This window comes from Penicillium nucicola (genome assembly GCF_028828085.1).
Source record: "Penicillium nucicola strain IBT 29836 chromosome Unknown utg000006l, whole genome shotgun sequence".
NCBI classification, from domain to species: Eukaryota; Fungi; Ascomycota; class Eurotiomycetes; order Eurotiales; family Aspergillaceae; genus Penicillium; species Penicillium nucicola.
The window spans coordinates 1,793,553-1,814,181 of record NW_026643130.1 but is presented as its reverse complement, the minus strand read 5'-3'; the positions used below and the strand labels follow the sequence as shown (position 1 = coordinate 1,814,181).

Below are 20,629 nucleotides of genomic sequence, written 5' to 3'. Positions count from 1 at the left end.
ATGGAAACTGGGCAAATCACTGGGAATCGAAAAGCAAGACAAAAAGGGATACAAGTACAAAGAAGACACGGTCGGCCAGGAATGTGTGCAGATCGGATGGGGGAAGTAGCTGAAGAAAAACAGAGTAAAAGACGAGGCCACTTACCATAAGATGTTCAAGATGACCAAGGAGGTGTTGAATTGAGTGGACCACAAGCTGGGTCTCAGCCAATTACTGCTTGCTGTCAGTGAGCTCTGCAAAGAAGGGTGCAGGGTGGACGTGAGTGGCTGCCAGGGATGTACTTACTCGGAAGGCTGGGTAGATGAGACTTTGCACTTTGGAGCAACGCGATGTACGAGACACCGAAGGTGATGAGATCAGACAGAAAGAGGATCAGGAAAAATACACCGGGGAAGTTGTGTTGTTGGCGCGCAGATCTTTGCGCCGGGTAGTATGGAAAAAAAAGATCTTCGACGCGATAGACTGCGAGGGAGATGATGAGAGATCAGAAATCTCAGAAAAGGATGATACAGAGAGAAACGATTACAGGAGAAGAAAGAAATGGGAAGGGGAAAGGGAGAAGGATGGAATAGCGAAGAGATTGAGGTTGAGAGAGAGAGTAGTTTTGTAGTTTGTAGCGTTTACGGGGGTTTCCACTGCCCGTTGCGGCCCACCAATCAGGTGTGAGTTATCTACTAGCCACATCAATGGCTGTATGTCGAGGAAAGGGGTTATTCACCCAGGATTGTTGTTGATATGAAGGTAATCTGGGTAAAATTAACTCATTTGACTCTATTGAAGTGTTTTTGGGACTCTTTACTGCGTTGCCTGGACTGCAATTTCCCTTTGCAAATTCAGACGCACGTCACATGATCTATGCTTATAGTCCACCAAAGCCTGTTTCAGCGGCGCCAGGGGCCTTCAGTAGCCCACATGTAGACAACAATGTTCTATTATTCTCTATACAGTCTTGCCAGATTTACTGCCTAGGTGGAGACTAGGTGGAACTGTTCTGGTGGTCTTTGGTCTATGACGCACGCCTCAAGAATGAGATCGTCGCCCTCTATTGTCCAGAGATTGAATACCAACAATGACTTCCATTCATCTATCCATCGTATGCATAAGCTATTCAGAATGAATGATTGGAAAGGATCAAGGTTTTGTCCTGAAAATTAGCAGGCTGCCAGCCTCTGTCTCCCTGTCCGATATCAGTGTGCCAACTGCTGCAAGGGTAGAGCAGTGCCACTCAGATCCATTCCTACCAGCAAGCATCATCTCCAATGGTTGTGTGATTTAATCTGACTTTTATCAGCGTGGTTCGTGGTATGAGTATAGTATAGCAAGGCGTAGGACGTTCATGACACCATTGTAGTTCTGAACACGGACAATGAGCAAGCAGGCTACCCAGGAGGTAGCTGAGGATCACAGCTTCTGTTCTGATGGGTTTACATTATCACTGCCTTCAATTGGTATTTTATTTAGGGGTTGGAACCTGTGGCATGGTGTGTTTCGGGGAGGGGAGGGTAATGAGTACCGATGCGAGATCATCTGGAATCAAAGGTCAGCTGCGATCTCAATATTGCAAAGTCCTGGATAGTTCAACTCAATCTTCATTGTTTATTGACATTGTGGTCATGCCTCGTCGAGGAAGTGTCGTAGTGTTCGTCTTAATATCGCGGGATAACATAGGATGAATGGTCACGCAAAGAAGGTTTAGATGAACACATGAGAGTCATGAGACTCATGTACAAGTCATGATGACCATTGACTGCTTGTTCATTAAGCATGCATCAGTCAGAGTCAGTGCATGGTCAATCATGTTATAGTCATGGAAAGAGGCATCAAGTCAAAATGTCATTCAAGGACAACAGAGAGAAAAAGGATTATGCCCACTAAGAAGAGTATTCTTGCATATGACTAGGGTCAACAAAGACTTTACTGGGACAGTGTAGAAGAAGGTGTCACTAGATGGAAGTGCATTGCAGGGACTACAACTATTCTCCACAGACAAGAAAATAATGTGGTACATATGTACTGTATAAGTAGCTTAGGATTCGGCTATGAACTAAATCTGATGTCACATCCGATGGAACATTCACTGGGGGCGTTAATTTGTACATGCATGAACTTGGCGCCTAGAAAGCGCCAACCATGCACGATGTCCGCTATGTACATTCTAAAAGAGCCTCCAACCTCTATGTAGAAAATATAATCCAAACAAGAAGGGATCAAAATCTAGCTATACAACATCAGATCAGACAAATTATAAATCTGTCCAGTCTGTATATAGATATCCACCCTTCACCCTATAGTATACTCTACACATAACCTCAATGGTTCTTCTCTCCAACATCAAGAGCAACCAAGAAGCGACTGACACAGTTATAAGCGGCAATAGTCGCCGTAATCTCCACAACCTCCTTCTCATTGAAACAAGCTCTCACCTGTCCAAACACCTCGTCAGGAACAGCAACCGTCTTAGTCATTGCATCGGTATATCTCAAAACAGCCCTCTGCTCAGCACTCAAAATCGAAAGCAAATCCTCATCCGTAAAGTCAGCCTGAGAATCCCCGACAATCTTCAATGCCTCCTCGCTCAGTCCGCCCTGCTGCAGCAGTGGCGCATGTTGTTCCCATTCGAACAATGCGCCATTTACTACTGCCACGCGGCAGATTGCTAGTTCGCGGACGACATCTGAGAGAGTTGTTCGTGTGCGGATTGCGCCAATGAAGGAATTCCAGCCTTCTGTCACCGGGTAGGAATGGAGGAGGGCTAGGTCCAGTGGGAGGAGAGGGTTTGGGGCTCGGCGGCCTTGGACGCTTGCTAGGATGCGCGCTTCGTCTGCTGTTTCTGTTGAAGGAGGGTTCTGCACGTATGGGAGACGCATTTTTTGTATTGGATTGAAGGAGATTGGAGCGATTGGAGCGATTGGGTTGGTTGGTGGGGGTGGGTGAAGCGTCGCGATGCGGATCTAGGTTAATGTTAGCCTGGGGAAATGACTCAATGATGCAGGCTGCAATTGCAATTGCAATCTGCATCGGTAGAAATACCTCAATATTTAGAAGGCGAGGCCCTCTGGGCAGAGACAAAGAGTGAGTAAAATGGTTAGGTGTGAGTCAAGCTGCGAAGGTGTCAAAAGGAAGTATGAACCCCGCTCCCGCTAAAATAGGCTTGGAGAGTAGAAAGTAGCTCAAGCCGCGGGTGTCGGCTTTGTGCTTCCGATTCGATTCCGCCCATTTGGTCTCAAAGATGTGTTTCGTGGTATAAGAGGGCTAACAGAGGTCAAGGGAACTAAGTTTATTCGGGGTGTTGACATCAGTACTGTTGACAGCCCTGGAGTCTTATACTAGGGTGACGTAACTCGTGTCTAGAACGCTATTAAATATCCATGGTTTGATTGGAGACTTCTCTTCGAGAATAATAACAATATAATATGCCTGCAACAACCTCAAGGGGCAAATAATTCAATCTACAGTCTGTCTTCTCCATAGACGCAGTTGGACTAAACACTGCAGAGCGGGTCTTGGCAAAGGTTCTCCACCGGTCAAGCTCAGGTGTCGTCACCTCTCCTTAACACCACCCAAACATGCCACCAAAGGCTCCCAAACCAACCAGCGATGAGCTTTTAGCTCAGTTCGACGACCTCGGTCTCGACAAATCCGGCAACAAAACAGTCAAGCCCAACGCCAACAATGCAGAAGGCGAGCAGGAAGACATCCTGGCGGAGCTGGACCATCTAGCCACCCAGCGCCCAAGCAGTGGACCAGGCACTCCTCGTCTGTCCTCCGACAAGCCCAGGTCATCCACACGGTCTCCTCGGCCCAGCGCAACTATCGACCGACCGACCGAAGACAAGGCGCCGGTTCGCCAGTCTGAAGAGACGGGACGGACGTCGCGCACAGAAACCAAGCCTGAACAGCCCAACGCTGAGGCTGAAAGCGCACCCGTACAGCAGGCCTCGTCCTCCGAGGAGGCTGGTGGCTGGTGGGGTGGCTGGTCGGGCGGATTGTCAGGAGGACTGTTTGCGACGGCCACTGCGGCGATGAAGCAGGCCGAGGCGGCTGTCAAGGAAATCCAGAATAACGAGGAGGCACAGAAATGGGCCCAGCAGGTCAAGGGCAATGTTGGAGCTCTACGGGATCTCGGTATGATTACTTCTACGGGTTAACATCATCCTCTTCATGTGGGGTTACTAACGAGGTACACAGGCGGCGAACTTCGCGATAGAGCCCTGCCCACATTCACGAACCTCATCCACACCCTCGCACCACCCATTTCCTCGCATGAACGACTTCAAATCCACGTGACGCATGACCTGTCCGGGTACCCGGGGATCGACCCGTTGGTCTACTCGGTGTTCTCGCGCGTAATGTCCCAGGTCGAGGGCGGAGACCTGCTTGTGATCCAGCGCGGTCAAGAATCGTCCCCGAAGCGTGGGCTTGATGTGACTGGGTACATGACCAGCGCGGGCTGGAACGACGGCCCGTGGTGGCGGACCGTCACACCTGGACAACCGCGAACTGTCTCTGCCGTGCGAGGTGTTGTGGACGGATCCAAGTTGGCGCGTGCGAGCGCCGAGTCCTATGCCAGCGAATACTTTTCTTCGCGGGGCGGTGTCGAAGAGGCGGCCAAGCAAGCTACAGAAGTACTGAGTGAATCGAACCCGGTTCGCAGCAGTGATATCTTCTTGGCTATTCAAGCTATTAGCCAGACTACCTCCAAGGAGCTGTTCCAGGCTAGTGCGTCAGAGCAGGCCGATAATGCCGAGGAGAAGGAGGATGAGATCTGCTTCGCGCTGTATCTCCACGATCCTATCCACGGTATCGCCTTCCACACTATCTCCCAGGCTATTCCCCAGACCTGGATCGACTGGCTGGACGAGTCGGCTCCGGCTCCCGAGAATCCTGATGCGGAGGATGCCCACATGGCCCGAGTTGTCGTCCCCGATGCCATTGCCGAGATCATCGAGAGTGGAGGTGTTGATCCGCGTGAGTGGGTCTCGGAATGGATCGAGGAGACTCTTTCACTTGCTGCTGGAACTATTGCTCAGCGGTACGTGGCTCGCCGCATGGGCGTTGGCGCGAGCGGCGCTGGCAAGGGCAAGATGCGTGCTGAGCAGGCTTCTACTGTTGAGAGCGGTGCAGGCGAGGCTGCCCGTGCTATCTAGGCTTTTTCTCTCTGTCAAGAACTGCTGTCTTATTCTAGCATCTTCGTTCGTGATAACCCCTCAATAATTGCTTTGCATTGCACTACGTTTACATTAACTTCACTTGAAGCCATCTAAGCTATCTCGTAGTGAGTCCTGGATAAGAGTAATTGACCGTCAAATTTCACGCAAGATTGAAGAATCATAAGAATTAAAGCTGAAGGATAAAACCAGGTATGCAATTCCCGAGATATATATACACAGAATGTCTATGATCAATGCAAGATCTAGCGCCAGCAAAACCAAATGCACCCGAAGACCATGACGGGTATCGTGACAAGCATTTTTATCATGTCTGATCAAAGGTTCAAGGGACCTTCCAAGCCAGGAACATGCCAGAAGTTCGCACGGAGAGCGGTGACACTAGAAGGATCGTATCAGCAACAGTCCAACATCGCAAATGCAAAGTGGAAGAACAAAACATACCTCGTCGACCCATTCAACACAGTATGAGCATCCGTCCCCTCCTCACTCTCCTGCATCGTCTTCTTCATATCGGACAAATCAGCCGACCACTTGAACTGACGTTTCCGAGTCCGGCCTTCAAGCCCATGCCCATTCACACCATTAACCTCACCATTAGTGACCGCCTTGACCGTCTTGCCCCCAGCATCCTCCGCATACAAACACCCCCGATTCCAATAATAAGGCAACGTCCTTGTCCAAAGAACGGGCCTCTCCTCCACATCGAGACGCATAGGAACATTAATATTATAAAGCTCAACCCGCTCATCCCAATGCCGACAAAGATACCCCACGACCTTCACAGCCAGTCTCGCCGCCGCGGCAATAACATCAGCAGGCTGCTCATCCTTGCTGCCGAACGAGATGGCGATTCCGCGCTTCCCACAGAAAACCGCCTCCAATGCTCCGCCTACCGTGCCCGAAGACAAGTTGTAGATTGTCGAGGCGTTACGGCCGTGGTTGGGTCCACTGATTACGAGGTCGACTGGGGGCCGTCCAGGGAAGAGGTTGTGCAGACCCAGCTGGGTGCAGCTTGCTGGGGTGCCGTTTGTGATTATGACCCATTCGTCCGGGGTGGGGCCTTCGTCATCGTTATCGTTGTCTGTGGATGAAGATGAGGATGTGGATGGAGATGGGGATGTGGATGTGCTGTCTGTGAGGCCATTTGTCTGCGGCTCCGGCTGGTACTCCTCATCCCAGGTCCCGTCCTCGCGGAAGGAATCCTTGTGCACGTAGCTGGCAGTAAGCTTCGCTTCGATGAGATGGGCCTTGCCAATCCAGGAGCGCGAGGCTGCTGGGATGGCTACTGAGACTGTGTGGCCATTCGCTTGCAGTTCGTCGACTAGTGGGCGGATGTAAGGCGATAGGCGTCTGCTTGGTGGGCCATCGTCGTTGACTACCTGTTCTTGGCGGTTAATTCGGAATCCTGATTATTGTTTCTTGGCTTGGTTTATCTCTCTCTCTCTCTCTCTCTTTTCGGAGAACTCCGTGGAGATAACAGGCAGGGAAAAGGGGAAAATGAAGTATGGAAGGAAGTAGATCTGGGGCTTGGCTGTCATGCGGATGTCATGATCCCCACCAGTCTATAGCAGATCCTTGCATACGATAGCGATAGCGATAGCTGGAACTTTTTTCTTTTTTTTTTTTTTTTCTTCTCCCTCTCCATTTGTCATAGTTCCGCGGGATAGACGAAAGAGATAAAAAGCAAAATTGAGGTATAAAAATGCAGATCGCACTTACCAGGATATGCATGGTCTTTTGCAGCGCTTAGGGCGATATACCTCGAAAGTGGATGGTCTGAGCTTCCGGGGAATATGGGATTTAGGGCCTTTTTTGTTAAGGGGAATTTTCCCTTTTGTTTTTGTGGGGTAGTCAGGGGAGAAAGAGAAATAGAAAAAAGAAAAAGCACTTTACGAAAACAGCGGCAATCAGGCACTTATGCGATGGGTAAGGATTGAGCCCTTCTACACCGGGGTTGGGGTTGAAGCCGTTCAGGCTGCGGGGACGGTAATGGCAAGGCCCGAATGCAGCCTGCGGTGAACCGATCCGTCGGGCTTCTCGGTGGCGCTGGCCATAGATGTGTTTTCTATTATTCATGTGCATGGGGGAATTGTGAGATTTGAACAGTGTATGGGGTTCTAGAAGTATGCACCATTGTAGGTGCATATCGATGTGGCTAAGTGCCTCGAACTAAACCCGGGATGAGTATTGTATTGACTCCATGACTCCCGTACTCCATAAATTTAGGTTGGATACAGGGACTTAAAAGGGTCCCTGCAGTGCTGTACATGTACTGTATGGTACGATGTGTACCCTGCATGATTAGAGATTTACTCGTGTAGTCACTGGCAAGTTCATCGCCCCGAAGGATTTAAGTGGGATTACGTCAGGGCTTACACAGCCTAAGTGCTGAGCTAAGCATGCTGGAAGATACCCGGTATCGGTAGTACCTGGACTGGGAAAATTCTGCTTGCTTTTTTTTCTATAAAAACCTTGGGAGCTAAAGGTGTAGATAGTGGAGGACCTTAGACAGTGATCCATAGCCATTCATGTTCGATAGCTCCTTTTCTCTGACCATATCATCTCTCGTAAGGTCCCGCGCTCGGAGATCCATCTTAGTAGTCGGCTTCTAGTCGGCACCATTACCACATTGGCTCATGTGCATCTTGACTCACCTGAGCATGATATTGTCAGATCATTGGAATATTATAACCTCATATGCAATATATAATATAAAACACAGAACAGGAGAGTGCCAGAACAGTAACACAATCGGCACTGCAATCCCAGTCCCAACACACACACACAAGAGCCAATCCGGGTCTGTGCCAGGAACACGCTAGAGACGATCGCAGAAAATCTTGAGGTGGGGAATCCCGTCAGCCTTCATCTTTTGGCCCCTCAACTTTTACCTCTTCCATCATCTGCCTCAACCCACATACACTTGCTACCCCATCTGAACCCTTGCAAAGTCTCAAAAAGCACAAAGCTTTTTGAGATCTTTGCTCGACTCGGTCGTCGTCCCCCCTCGAGCATATCCTGTATGGACAGTGGAAGCACCGGGACCGCTGCGGGGATCGACCCCAAAATCTTGGACAATTGGCAAACTGAAGGCGCCTTTTCTGTCGCGTCGTGGGAACATTTGGGTTACGACCAACCCCCAGAGTGGGATACCAGCCAAGAATCGAGCCAGTGTGATGCGGATATCGCGGATTTGAGAACCCTCCAGGGTCCGTTGACCGGAGAATTCCGTCGGTTGGGGAATAGGTGAGCATTCCTTTTTCCTGGGTAGGAAAAGTATGGTGGCAGGGGCTGACGCGTGTGAATGTGCAGAAAACACGATGTAGCTCCCGAGACCTTGAACTACGCCGATGGCGGCGTCGAGGGAATTGGGAGTGGGACGATCAGTCCCAAGACGATCCCTTCTTCCGATGAGAACTTTCATTCCGACGAAACATGGCCCCATTTCCAGTTGTACAACTCTGTCGGCATGCCGATGGATGCCTCACTGATGTACCCTTACGCGAAAGGACAGAATCACTCAACTGGTGCTGTCATCGTGGACGACGTGGGCGAGATGCCTCACGGTGGGTTCGCAGATGTGCCCCGTGAGGGTATCATGCAGTTCCAGCAGATTCCTCAGTCCTTCCCTATGATCCCTGACCAGTGGGCTGAAATTCAGCACGGGGTGCCAGTGGAGAACATCCCGACACAGGAGTCTGTGCCGCTCTCAGTGGGTGCTCAGGAGACCCCCAAGGATCACTCCCTACCGGAGTTCTCCACTTCCATTCGATCCCTCGAGTCCCGTTGGCTCGACAGTTTGGAGTCTCAACTGCCCATCCAGCACATTGCGCCAGCCTCTCAGACCGTGGGCCCGCAGAGAGCCCAAATGGCACAGGATCGGTTCCAATACAAGTCAGAAAACTCGTCAGTATCAGGTGATTTGTCTGGAATTTATGAGTGCTCTTACTCCGCCACTAGTGACGAGCCTTCGGCTTTTGCGGATCATCAAGTAGATGATGATGAGGTCAAGTGGACATCTCAGCCAAGTTCGCGGGAGGGATCACAGCCAGCGCCCAAGACCACAGCATTCATGGTCAGCGAGGTGCCCGAATCAATGGTGTCTACCATTCCCTCCCGGTCGAGGGCTTCCTCGACTGCCGGTCGTACCGGTCGACCAGCGCCCCTGGGTATGCAGAACTCCGGTGCAGTCAGGAAGCGCAAGACCAGAAACCCGGGCTCTACAGACCAAGGGTTGCCAAGACCATTGCAAATTGTTCAAGAAGATGGTCAAGGTGGCTCTATCTCTTCGGCTGACTTTGTCTCGCCCCCACGCGGCGCTCGTCGCAAGGGTCCGCTGAGTATGGTTGGACGGGCCAATGCTGGTCTGCGCAGGAAGAACAAGGATACCTGTGTTCAGTGTCGATTGAACAAGCGCAAGTGTGATGGAAGCTCCCCTTGCGATGCTTGTCGCCCAACACTTCACGAGCAACCATGTGCCCGTGCCTGCTTCTCCAGCATTGTCGAGTTTGGAACTTGCAATTACATTTCTCAACGAGCTGTCAATCACCCAACGGTGGATGGCACCAACCGAGTCCGGATGGAAATCCCATCCGAGTTCGATTTGGGACAACTCTTGTCCTTGCTCGCTGAACGTCAAGGCCGGTTCAACATCCGTGCCAGCCAGTCCTGGGGTTCTCTGTACGTCCTCGACCTGGGAGAGAGCTACAAGTTCCTCAAGACTCTAAGCGAGTACAACGGCAACTCCAAGTCCACCTTCCTGGAATTCATTGACCGTCGCATTGTTGACTCAAAGGACAAATCTAAAAATTGGCTCTCCTGCGTGGCCGACTGCGACCCAATGAACCAAGCCTACACCCTCCTTTCACAATGGCACAATATGCCCAGCCGTGCCAAATACAGCTTCGTCTCGCTAGACGCCAGCGGCGAAGAACGCGCAATGGACATCAACAGCGCCTCAGACCGCCGCGAAATCCTGCTCGCAGCCCAACTCTCCCGAATTTTCTGCCGAATGCTCGAAGTCGAAGGCTTCCGCAAACTGGAGCGAGACTTCTACAACATCAAATGGAAGCAAATCTCCCACGAGACCCACGTTCGCTTCCTCGGCGAGCTAGGCCACATCCTACTGACGCTGCGCTGGCGCGTTTCCTGGTGGAAGCGCCTCGGCGACGGCGGCAAAACGCCCGATCCGTCTCAGCAGCACTACATCGACCGTGTCGAGCTGCTCTGCCGTATTCTCTATGTTTATTATACGTGCGTTTTGGCCAAGCTGCCTTCTTGGTCGGCGGCCGATGTGCCCAAGGGCATTTGGTCTACTTATGCTGATTCGGAGAATGCTGTTTGGGATGATTTCCCTTCTGATTCCAGTGATGGTGGATTCCAAGGCTGGATGGAGCGGGGCTATGATCTTATCGAGCAGGCTGGTGTTCCTAGTCGGATCTCGAAATCTCCGCGATTGAATTGATCTGTTGGTCGATTCAGTGATTCAGTGACAGAACATTGCGCGCTGTGAATGGTATGGACTTGGTTAGGCGATGGATGCTACGGAGTTGGACTTTTGATACCCTTTTACCCTTTTTTTTTCCTTTTTCTTTTTACATTTTCATCTTCGGTTTTCCTTTTATATTTCCTTGTCATATTTCATTATTTAAATTCTTGTCTATTGATGTTGATTTTGCTTTTCCTGCTTCCCTCTTTTCCTACTGGAGGCATCATGACTTTTGTTCTACGCTCTTCTTACCTTGCTTATGATTTGATGATTTCGCAATTTGGATGTTTCCCCTAACCTGGAACTCTTGATAGCTAGATTTGCACATGGACTAATATCATATCGGTGTACATACAATATACACATTTACTCTTCCCACCATTGACCACCAGGATCTACATAAATCCATAAGCAAAGAGAGAGTATATCAAAAAGAAACAGGGTATCGATTTCATGCACTCATCGAAAACTCGAGCACGCAACTAGAACCAGAACCAGAAACAGAAACTAAACAGCCGAAGAACAAAACCACTCGGAATCGCACATTGTCCCACCAAGCTCAGCTCAAGCCTTCTTACCAGCCTCCTGGGCCTTCTTCTTCTCCTTCAACAGACGATCCTTCTTTCCACCAGAGAGAAGCTCAAGATGGCCCGCCTTGGTCGCAAGACTGCGTTCCGTCTTGCCAACAAGACCGGATGTGAGTTTCTGCAATTATGCCATGCGTTAGATCTCTCTCTTTTGATGGAAACAATACAAGAATAGCACATGCGCACTCCAAGGAGAAGAAAAGAAAAGGGAAAGAAAGAAAAAAAACAAGTCATACCTGAGTCAACTTCCGCTGCTTAATCAGATTGGCCTTCTTAGGCGCGACCGAACGAACGCCAGGCCGGGTGGTCTTCGCAGGCCTAGATAAAACAGGAAGTATAAGTAAAATTCCAAAGGCAGACACTGCAGACCAATTTGCTGTCTTGGCGGGTCGTTCAAGCAGAAGAGTGAGAAGGGAAAAAATGACCCCAGCGCCATGATGATGGATTGATTGTCTTGTCTCTCTTCAGCGTGAGGGTATGGGGTGTAACGTAACGTACTTGCGTCCAGCGGTGGCGGGGCCGGCCTTCTTCAGGGATCCTTGGACCATGTTTGCTGGTTGGTATGTGTGGTGGGGAGATCGGAGGTTGAGGGAACAGGAAAGAAGTGTGAGAGAGCACTGCCTGCAGCACGGTGTATTTTGCCTGCGGTCTTTTTTTTGGGGTTGGCGGAGGGAAAATTGCTTATCGGGCTTATCGGTGGGTGATCACGTGGGATGATCGCTGGTTTGTTGTTCCGGTCCGAGGTATACTGCTGTACCTGTACTTGTTCCTGTTCCTGGTTGTTGGTTAGTTGGTGTTGTGCTGGTTTGAGGGAATTGGTTGCTCGATGTACATTGTCTAGATGGCTTGATTGGATGTAAAATGCGATCCTCAAAAAGCGCTAGATTATGACTAACTTATCAAATTATTGGAGGGGAGGGGGCTTTTTAGCAATTGACCGGAAATATAAGGGACAGAGTTTGATGGAGCTATGTATGCCGGGAGCAGGTGGGTAGACTTGAACAGGGTAAGAGCAGATGGATCGTAAAGGGATTGGTATATTGAGGCTCAACCTTGGTACACTTCAGGTTTAAGGGATCTATGTACAGTAGACAACAATACTCTTACATGATTTGCTACAACTACTCAGGATATATTTGGTCCGAATTGATTTGATTCATTTTGATTCCATTGAATCGGGTATCTGAAATAGAGACTGTGATCAAAACACCAGACTCCAGGTATGCACGAAAAGTACAAGGGCTCACAATCGGACACGAAGCTTGGTAGCGACGTGCTCTTCGAACTGAGCTGTGCAAAACAGGACGAAGACAACAGCGATTGGAAGCACGAGACGCCGAATAGCGTGGGCCAACATCCTGTGAGACAGGAATGGCGAGTAATGAGGCAGCCAAGCTCTAGTATTTCAAGAGCAGGAAGGGCCGACCCCATGATGGCAGGTTGCCTGCGTGTTTCATGGCTGAATGGGGGTGGACACTCGAGTGCCGTAGAAAACATGAACGAACCAATCACTCCTCCCCACTCTCGACGTCGCTGACCTCAATGTTGGCGATTGAGTCGTTGTCGCTATCATCCACGTCGTCCTGAGCGGGCTGTGAGTCGGAAGACTCAGCTTCCTCGTCCTCGTCCTCGTCCTCATCATCGTTGACGGCAGGCTCATCGTTATCGTTCAGCTTGCGCTTGCGTCCCATTTCACCGAGACGACCCTCACGGCCTTCGATCTTCGGCTCATCCTTGCCATCCTGGCCCTGGAGCTTGGGAGGAGGAGTGAACCAGGGAATCTTTCCACGAAGGAAGTCGTTGATCATCATCTTGGCAACACCGTCAACATCCGGCTCGCCTCCACGGAGGAGACGACCGCCCTTGCGAGCAAGGAGTGCCAGGAAGTCAATGTGGTCCTCTTGCCACTTGATGCCGTAGGTGCGCTCAAGATGACGGGGCTGGACACGACGGAGGACGGCAGGAATGTACTGCTCCGGGTTGTGGACGTTCTCAACACGGCAAACACCACGAAGGAGAATGTCCTCCGGAGTATCGTTCTGGCTGGGAGGAACCACACCAGGACAATCAATGAGGTAAATTCTCTTCATCAATGTGATATACTGCCACACCTTGGTTTCACCCGGAATGGGAGCGACTGTGCACACCTTCTTGTTACGAAGGGTGTTGATGATCGAGGACTTGCCCGAGTTGGGGTAACCAATAAAACCAACCGAAACCTGCTTGCGGTCGGAGTGAAGAGAAGAGAACTGACGCAGCAGAGCGATCAAAGATCCCTTGCCGAAGGAGTTGTTGATATTGGCGTGGAAAGCCAGTGTTGGGTAATCCTTTGAAAGATGACGAACCCAGGCAGCCTAGTGAAGATGAAAAGTTAGCATCAGTCACCAGACAATGAGACATTGTATAAGCGAAATGTGTGGGATGTTACTAAGAATTCTGCTACTAAGCCACCAAAAAGGCAGAAGCAGAGTTCAACTCAAAAACAAAACACATCTGTCCCTTGCGACATGTTTTCAAGACGAAAACATGTCAACCTAGCTTCAGAAAGAAATTCGGTGCGGGACAGTGTTAATCTACCAAAGCTGTAACAGACAGACCTCCATTGAAAACAAAAGCACGACACATGTCGCGGGAAGAAGCCTTGACTTAGCGATGGAACTGGCTCGAAGCCAAGAAAACAAAACAAAAAGCAAAAAGAGAAGACAGAAAACAAAAAGAACAGAACGCAAGACAAAGGGGTATGGAAAATGAAGTGGAATAGAATGTTAAGACTTACAGCAACTCCTGTCGGGACAAGATCACACTTGTTCAAGACAAAGATCAAGTGCTTGTGAGGTGCCTCCTCGCGAATGTATTTTTCAACACTGCGGCAACGAGTACCCTCGGGATCACGAGAATCGAGGACATGGATAACCACATCGGAAGAGTCGATGACCTTGTAAAGCTCGTTCCAAATACGCTTACTCTGTCCCTTGGAAAAGACAGATTCACGAGCGGTAGTGAGCAGGCCAAGATCCTCCTTGGCATTGTCATCACCGCCAACGATAGCACTTCCATCAGCGTGGGTACCCTCATCGTTCTTTTCGATGTAGGTATCCTGCATCTTGGCGGTCTCGCCAGCGAGGTCCTCGAGGCTGGCCACACCAAGCTTGACACGCTTGCGCTGAGCCTTGGGACCGAAGGTATCATTGAACGGAGAGGTCTCAATGGCCATCTTGGCCTGGTGCTGCTTCAGGCCATTGATTGTACCCTTGTCATCCCGGATCAAACTCATGGGGAGCTTGTTGGTCTTAAGGAGAACCTGGTAAGGATCTTTCGCACGCTCAGCGACAGCGTCACGGAACGAGGTCAAGGCCTCTTGAGAGATAACACGGGAATTGCTGAACCATTTACGGTTGGGCTCGATCCGAGCTGTGGGCTTATCTCTGGACTGGTAGCTTGCAGCGACTGTGATGTTTCCTTCCTTGTCACGGCGCGCCTTGCCATCCTTGAACATGTTCAAGGTCTTGATCTTCTTGGCATCACTGAGGCAAATGTCAGTCACTGGCTAAGACTAGGAATCAAGTTGAACATACCGGTAGAAATTTTCACCCTTGGTTTTGACATTGGCCATGCCATCGCTGGTCTTCCCCTGCCTCTCTTTACGAGAGGCCTCTTTCTTTCCTGTACCCATGGTGAAGGTTGGAATATGAAATGAGAAGAGTAAAAAAAATAGAAAGACAAGACCAAACACAGGGGAGTGGCAGAGTGAGGAAGAAGAAGAAAAAAGAGGAAGGCGGCGAAGATTATTTTTTTTTTTGGCGCCAAGAAAGCACGGACCACTGGAAAATCGCTTCTTCCTTGACCGCGTCTCCTCCCTATGATTCTCCGCTTCAGCTCCAACGTCAATTGTTCTATTATTCAGCCAATTCAGCAACTTTCGGTGGCCTTGGATCGCCCATGTCTGTCCTTCGCAGCAGCCGGACTGCCTCTGTGCAGGTCCGCGGATTCACAACATCCTCCAACCTCCGTGTCGGACCCGAGTCCCCTCAATTTATCGATGTACCGAAGATTGTCCAGCCTGGCAACCCCGTCCGACCTCATGTGAAGGGTACACTTCCCGTTCCTCGCGAAATCTTCCCCGCCCGCCGAACGGACAAGTCCAAGAAAGCATACATTGATGCCGCGACACCCGTCCCCAAGTCAGAACGCACAGTCAGCCCGACAAGTAGCGACCCGGAAAAGCAGGAATGGAAGTTCCACATGGCAGAGTTGCGACGACAGAACTTGCGGGAGGGTCTCACCAGCTTGTACCAGCGCAAACAAAAGGCGGATCACCAAATGATCTCCCGCAGTCTCGAGAGCCAGAGACGGCGAGACCAGATTCTTCAACAACCCATGCGCGAGGATGAGCGTCTCACCCGTTCATCAGTGATTCAAGAAATGCAGCCTCGCAAGCAAGGCATCATTCCCGATCCCCACCGGGCGGAACGCCTCGCGCTCTCCAAGGCTCGCCTGGAGGCCAAGCAGGCACAGAAGCAAACAGAGCGTCAGGAGCACCTGCACTCATTGTACATGAACGCTCGCACTTTTATTACGACAGAGGAGCAGCTTGCCGCTGAAATCGACCGGGTCTTCCCCGAAGGCGAAAACGTGGCATGGCGCAACGACCACCAGCCCGGTGAAAACATCTGGAACCTGGGTAACCCACCCACTGTCAGCAGTCTTGCTGGAAAGACTCGCAAGGCTGGCGAGACTGCGCGCTGGGATCTTGTCCAGGAACGGGTTAAGCAACTCGGAGAGGAGATCACCGGTGGTAAGATTTGAGTGTAATCTTTATTTTGGCATCATGTACAATATTTTCAGCTGTTGCATTTAACTGAGACAAGAGCTTTCTCTTGTTTTCATTCTGATACATATTTCCCTTTGCATTGTAATATATTCAAGCCACTGAGTAATTGTTGTCACCACGCTATATCTTTCTCGCAGCTTGCTTCGCCGATCAAGTATCAACCGTGTTATCTTCGTAGAAACCAAGGCTTACCAAGGCTTTGAGCCATAGCCAAGACCGTGAAGGCCGAGGTAGAACGGCAATCTACCAGATCCCAACCTCAGTCACCCAGTTGCACGGCGTCGCGTCTGCGCCAATCTCCAACCATATCAGCAGGCGCAGGATGCTTGTTATATCATTGTTTGAAGGAGAACCTTGCGCGCTTTAACGTTACCTTTCATCTGACATATCATAAGAGAATCAATCCTGCGCAATCGGCCAAATGACGGAGATGTCTGACGCCAAGGGATCGCGGAGGTCTCCGTTATCCTTTCTCAATGCCATGGAGGCAGTGAAATGCTGCCAAAGGTCATATTTACCAAATTAAGCCAGATTGGCAATAAGCACCTCGTGTAGCTCGTATATCGAAGCGCTGTACGTGAGCGCTACACATATAGCCGAAGCCTCATTGGATATATATCGAACCTGGAAAGTCTACATATATCGAAAGGCAAGTGATGCAATATCATTCACAAGTTAACATCCGGTGGAAAAGATTCAACGGTGCATATCCCAGTTCAACTTTCCACCGGAGGTTAACAAACCAATCAGGCCGATCTACCCCAGATCGTAGCCCTCGGGAAAGCATCAAAACATGCGTTTGCGGAGAAAATGTGGAAACAAATGTGGACACAGTCAGTGTCAGTGCCAATGCTACAACCCCGCAATTGGTATATATCTACGATGCAGACGCAGTTCTTCCTTTCTTTTATTATTGTCTCGGCACTTCAGGACTATCACCATGAAGGACATCAGTACCGACGAAGCTCACATTGAAGATACCGAGAAAGGCGCCCTGCAGCATGCAGATATCATTGCATCTTTCAGTCCAGATGAGCAAAAGAAGCTCATTCGGCGGATTGACACCCGCCTGGTGATCACGTTGGGGTTCCTGTACTGTGTCAGTCTGCTGGATCGGACTAATCTTGGGGCTGCTTCTGTTGCTGGGTATGTTGCAACCGTACAGAATTCACTGGTATGAACTCGACTAACTCAATTTAGAATGCAGGGTGACTTGAACATGAACGCTTCCAACAATGGCTACAGTATCACATCTTTAGTGTTCTTCATCACATATACCATCTTCCAGATCCCCGCCACGGTGATCATTCGCAAAGTCGGGCCCCGGCTATTCATTGCGGGTATTGTGCTTGTCTGGGGCGCTGTCATGCTGGTGAGCCTCCCATGAGAGCATTCAATTGTTCCCTCTTAACAGAACACTCTCACATAGAGCTTTGGCTTCGTCCCAAATTGGCAAACCATGGCCGGCCTGCGCATCATTCTAGGTGCGCTAGAGGCTGGAATGTATCCTGGCAGCGTCTACCTCCTCAGTACCTGGTATCCACGCTACGAGCTCCAGAAACGAAATGCCACATTCTACCTAATTGGAAGTATGGCCTCGGGCTTCGGTGGTATCCTGGCCTACGGATTGATGCAGATGGATGGATTAGCCGGCAAAGCTGGATGGGAATGGATTTTCATCGTACGAAGCCATACATCTCTTTCCCCCAAAACTGTATAATCTCTAACCGTGGTCTGGCTCTAGATCGAAGGTCTCCTAACCTGCATCCTCGGAATCGTCTCCTACGTCTTCCTAGTCGACTTCCCCGAACGGGCCCCAAAGTCCTGGAATTTCATCAACGAACGCGAAGCACAGTTTGTCATTGCCAGAATCGAAAATGACAGAGCCGATGCTTCTGTGGAGCCATTCTCCATGGGCAAATACCTGGCCAATGGCAAAGATAGCAAGGTCTGGGCTTATGCTGCCCTTTACATGCTTACAACCACAAACAGTTACTCAATTGCCTATTTCCTCCCTATCATCCTGGAGAAGAGTATGCATTTCTCCGTGGCAAAAGCGCAGTGTCTTGTTGCGCCGCCTTATGTTGCTGCCGCCATCGTCATGTACGTCCAGGCTGTTTACTCCGATAAATGGCGCTTGCGTGGTCCAGTCGTTGCCGGTAATGCACTCATGGGACTACTTGGACTTGGTTTATTGGGATATCTTGAAGATCCAGCGCCCAGATATTTTGGTGTTTTCTTGGCTACTATCGCTGGTGAGTTGGTTGACATGCTTCGGTCATTCTGTTGGATTTTGGTCTTGACTAATAATGTATTACAGCAAACGCAAACTGTCCAGCTCTTGTGTCATGGCAGAGGTAAGAAGATCACTTACTACTTAACAAATCCTGTATTATCATGCAAAAAGTTCTAACTTATTTTCCCTGCTTCAGCAACAATATCCGCGGACAATGGAAACGAGCATTTACATCCGCGACGCTGATCGGCGGAGGAAGTATCGGAGGAATCATTGGAACAACAGTATTCCGCGCTCAAGATGCACCCAACTATCGACCAGGTCTGCTCTGTGCCATGCTCGCCAATGCCTTGGTTGTCGTTATCGTGGGCGCAATGACACTGAAATTCAACCGGGCAAACAAGCGCGTTGCTGCCGGTGGAAAGCCAATTGAAGGGCAGATTGGATTCAAATATACTTACTGAGGGATACGATAGACTAGAAGTTTCAAAGCTCCTTTGCTACTTCAGGTAAATGTGATTAAAACTACGTACCGAGTGGCCTCGAAGCCCAACAAATGCAAATTTATTTGATTAATGACTTATCCGATGCAATATTGGAGTTGAAATTGGATATAAAGTACGATCCTCAGAAAGCGCTAACTTGCGACTAACTTATTAATGGTATTACATATGGTGGTTTAGTACTTGAGGGTGGCTTTTGGCAATTGACTAGATTCAGCCCACCTAACTATGCCCATTATGTCCATCTCGACCTTGGCTTCGTGATATAGTCTGAAATATCCGAGATCTTTTCTGCGGTGGTGAAGGAATGCGTGTGGTGGGACTTGATCAAACTTGATAGATTAGATGTCGTTCTACGCGTCAAATAAACTTTAAATCATTTAAGCTCAAAGCTCTCTACTAAATATACCGCGTCCAAAACTTCCACCCTTCACGATTCTCTTGCACCCCGACTCCAACAAGCTCCTCAATCCCTCCAGGCCCAGGCGCATTCTCGAATTTCTCCTGATCAATCTCTTCACTCTCTTCACCTTCAGTCCGGAAAACAGCAGGCCAAAGCACCCCAACCCCATCCGCCCCAAGCACAGTCTCATATATCCGGAAGCCTTCAGCAGTAAGATCCCGCTCAAGCTCTTGAACAGTGCCCTCCAGCACATCAGACTTGAAAAGCGTAATCGCACACCCACCACCTCCAGCCCCCGTCAACTTCGTCCATCCAATATCCGTATAATCAACCAACTCGCGGATTCGCTCCAGACGCGGATGAGACACGCCCAGTGAAACCAGGAATCCATGATTCACACGGATCAACGTCCCCAGATGTTCGAGAGTCTGGGAGATGCTATCCGGACCACCAAAGCCGGGAGTAGTAATAAGCTCCAACGCCGAAGCCGTCAGCTGCCCAATGCCCGTCAAAATCGACTCTGTCAATTGGGGATGGTTAGTCCGCAGTTCTCGCACTTTCTGTACCTGCGTCGCTGTCGAGCGTGCCTGCTGTGTATCAATCAAGAGAAGAGGCAATTTGGGAAATTTCCCCAGAGGCGTGACGGTAGGTGCAGTTGCACCATTCCTCTGATATACGACTGCCTTCCCACTCGCCGACACGGTATTATCAATCCCGCTAGGATCGCCATGTGTACAGAGCTCGCCCACAAAGGCCCAGCGGTTGATGCGCTCGATTTGGGTCTCTGCTTCTTCGGGCGGTTGGTCTGGATGGGGTCCTGCGAGGGTGCGGATTTGGAGGAGGAGGGCGGCGCTTAGACAGACGCAGACGCTTGCGCTGCTGCCCAGACCGGCGCCGATGGGTATCGTTGAGCGGAGAGTATAGATGAAGCCTGGACTTTCTGGGGAGCTGAGGGAAAGGAAGAGGTAGAGGAAGGCTGTTGCGGATCGGATGTGGATGTTGCGTTGTTTCTCGGGGAGATCTTTGGACACTGCCTCTGCGTGGGGCTTTATTGCTTCCAGGAGCTCTTGGTCCAGTGAGTCCACTAGCGAGTAGTAGAATTTCTTTTTGCTTGGTTGTTGGAATGTATCCCAGGGGAGAGTGTCGATCTTCCATGTATGGTCCAGGCCGATGTCTCTGAAATTGAGCTTGACGGTTCGTTGGGACTTGGAGAGGGTTGTCACCAAGAGGTAGGATCTCAGTGAGATTGCGGCTGCTATGGCTGGCTTGTCGTATACTGCTGCGTGTTCGCCGAAGACGATCACTTTCCCTGGTGCGGAGACCATGAAGGTGGGGGCCATTGGCGACGAGCTTTTTCGTTCCATGATGGATGCGAAGACCGAGTGGAGATGGTCACTTGGAAGTTGACT

General features: G+C 50.2%; 9 protein-coding genes across 9 annotated transcripts; 4 read left to right on the top strand and 5 right to left on the bottom strand.

Annotated features, from left to right (window-relative positions):
* Positions 1–2,310: 2,310 nt before the first annotated feature.
* Positions 2,311–2,868, bottom strand: N7511_006693 (carboxymuconolactone decarboxylase family protein; the record flags this gene model as incomplete). The annotated part of the gene is made up of 1 exon (XM_057129070.1): positions 2,311–2,868. The coding sequence occupies one exon, from the start codon at positions 2,866–2,868 to the stop codon at positions 2,311–2,313; it is 558 nt and encodes a 185-aa protein (XP_056983626.1).
* A 699-nt stretch (positions 2,869–3,567) lies between these two features.
* Positions 3,568–5,148, top strand: N7511_006692 (DUF5427 domain-containing protein MTC1; the record flags this gene model as incomplete). The annotated part of the gene is made up of 2 exons (XM_057129069.1): positions 3,568–4,126; positions 4,190–5,148. The coding sequence occupies 2 exons, from the start codon at positions 3,568–3,570 to the stop codon at positions 5,146–5,148; spliced, it is 1,518 nt and encodes a 505-aa protein (XP_056983625.1).
* A 338-nt stretch (positions 5,149–5,486) lies between these two features.
* Positions 5,487–6,903, bottom strand: N7511_006691 (5'/3'-nucleotidase SurE; the record flags this gene model as incomplete). Its single annotated transcript, XM_057129068.1, has 3 exons — positions 5,487–5,550; positions 5,614–6,551; positions 6,892–6,903. The coding sequence occupies 3 exons, from the start codon at positions 6,901–6,903 to the stop codon at positions 5,487–5,489; spliced, it is 1,014 nt and encodes a 337-aa protein (XP_056983624.1).
* Positions 6,904–8,194: 1,291 nt separating this feature from the next.
* Positions 8,195–10,636, top strand: N7511_006690 (Zn(II)2Cys6 transcription factor domain-containing protein; the record flags this gene model as incomplete). The annotated part of the gene is made up of 2 exons (XM_057129067.1): positions 8,195–8,418; positions 8,485–10,636. The coding sequence occupies 2 exons, from the start codon at positions 8,195–8,197 to the stop codon at positions 10,634–10,636; spliced, it is 2,376 nt and encodes a 791-aa protein (XP_056983623.1).
* A 588-nt stretch (positions 10,637–11,224) lies between these two features.
* On the bottom strand, positions 11,225–11,795 carry N7511_006689 (DUF2462 domain-containing protein; the record flags this gene model as incomplete). The annotated part of the gene is made up of 3 exons (XM_057129066.1): positions 11,225–11,365; positions 11,484–11,565; positions 11,746–11,795. The coding sequence occupies 3 exons, from the start codon at positions 11,793–11,795 to the stop codon at positions 11,225–11,227; spliced, it is 273 nt and encodes a 90-aa protein (XP_056983622.1).
* A 960-nt stretch (positions 11,796–12,755) lies between these two features.
* N7511_006688 (putative GTPase NOG2) lies at positions 12,756–14,920 on the bottom strand (the record flags this gene model as incomplete). The annotated part of the gene is made up of 3 exons (XM_057129065.1): positions 12,756–13,601; positions 14,024–14,771; positions 14,823–14,920. The coding sequence occupies 3 exons, from the start codon at positions 14,918–14,920 to the stop codon at positions 12,756–12,758; spliced, it is 1,692 nt and encodes a 563-aa protein (XP_056983621.1).
* A 266-nt stretch (positions 14,921–15,186) lies between these two features.
* On the top strand, positions 15,187–16,053 carry N7511_006687 (uncharacterized protein; the record flags this gene model as incomplete). The annotated part of the gene is made up of 1 exon (XM_057129064.1): positions 15,187–16,053. One exon carries the CDS (start codon positions 15,187–15,189, stop codon positions 16,051–16,053), a length of 867 nt encoding a protein of 288 aa, XP_056983620.1.
* A 965-nt stretch (positions 16,054–17,018) lies between these two features.
* On the top strand, positions 17,019–18,778 carry N7511_006686 (uncharacterized protein; the record flags this gene model as incomplete). Its single annotated transcript, XM_057129063.1, has 6 exons — positions 17,019–17,224; positions 17,279–17,450; positions 17,508–17,759; positions 17,823–18,333; positions 18,399–18,435; positions 18,511–18,778. 6 exons carry the CDS (start codon positions 17,019–17,021, stop codon positions 18,776–18,778), a joined length of 1,446 nt encoding a protein of 481 aa, XP_056983619.1.
* A 438-nt stretch (positions 18,779–19,216) lies between these two features.
* Positions 19,217–20,584, bottom strand: N7511_006685 (uncharacterized protein; the record flags this gene model as incomplete). Its single annotated transcript, XM_057129062.1, has 1 exon — positions 19,217–20,584. The coding sequence occupies one exon, from the start codon at positions 20,582–20,584 to the stop codon at positions 19,217–19,219; it is 1,368 nt and encodes a 455-aa protein (XP_056983618.1).
* Positions 20,585–20,629: the final 45 nt, after the last annotated feature.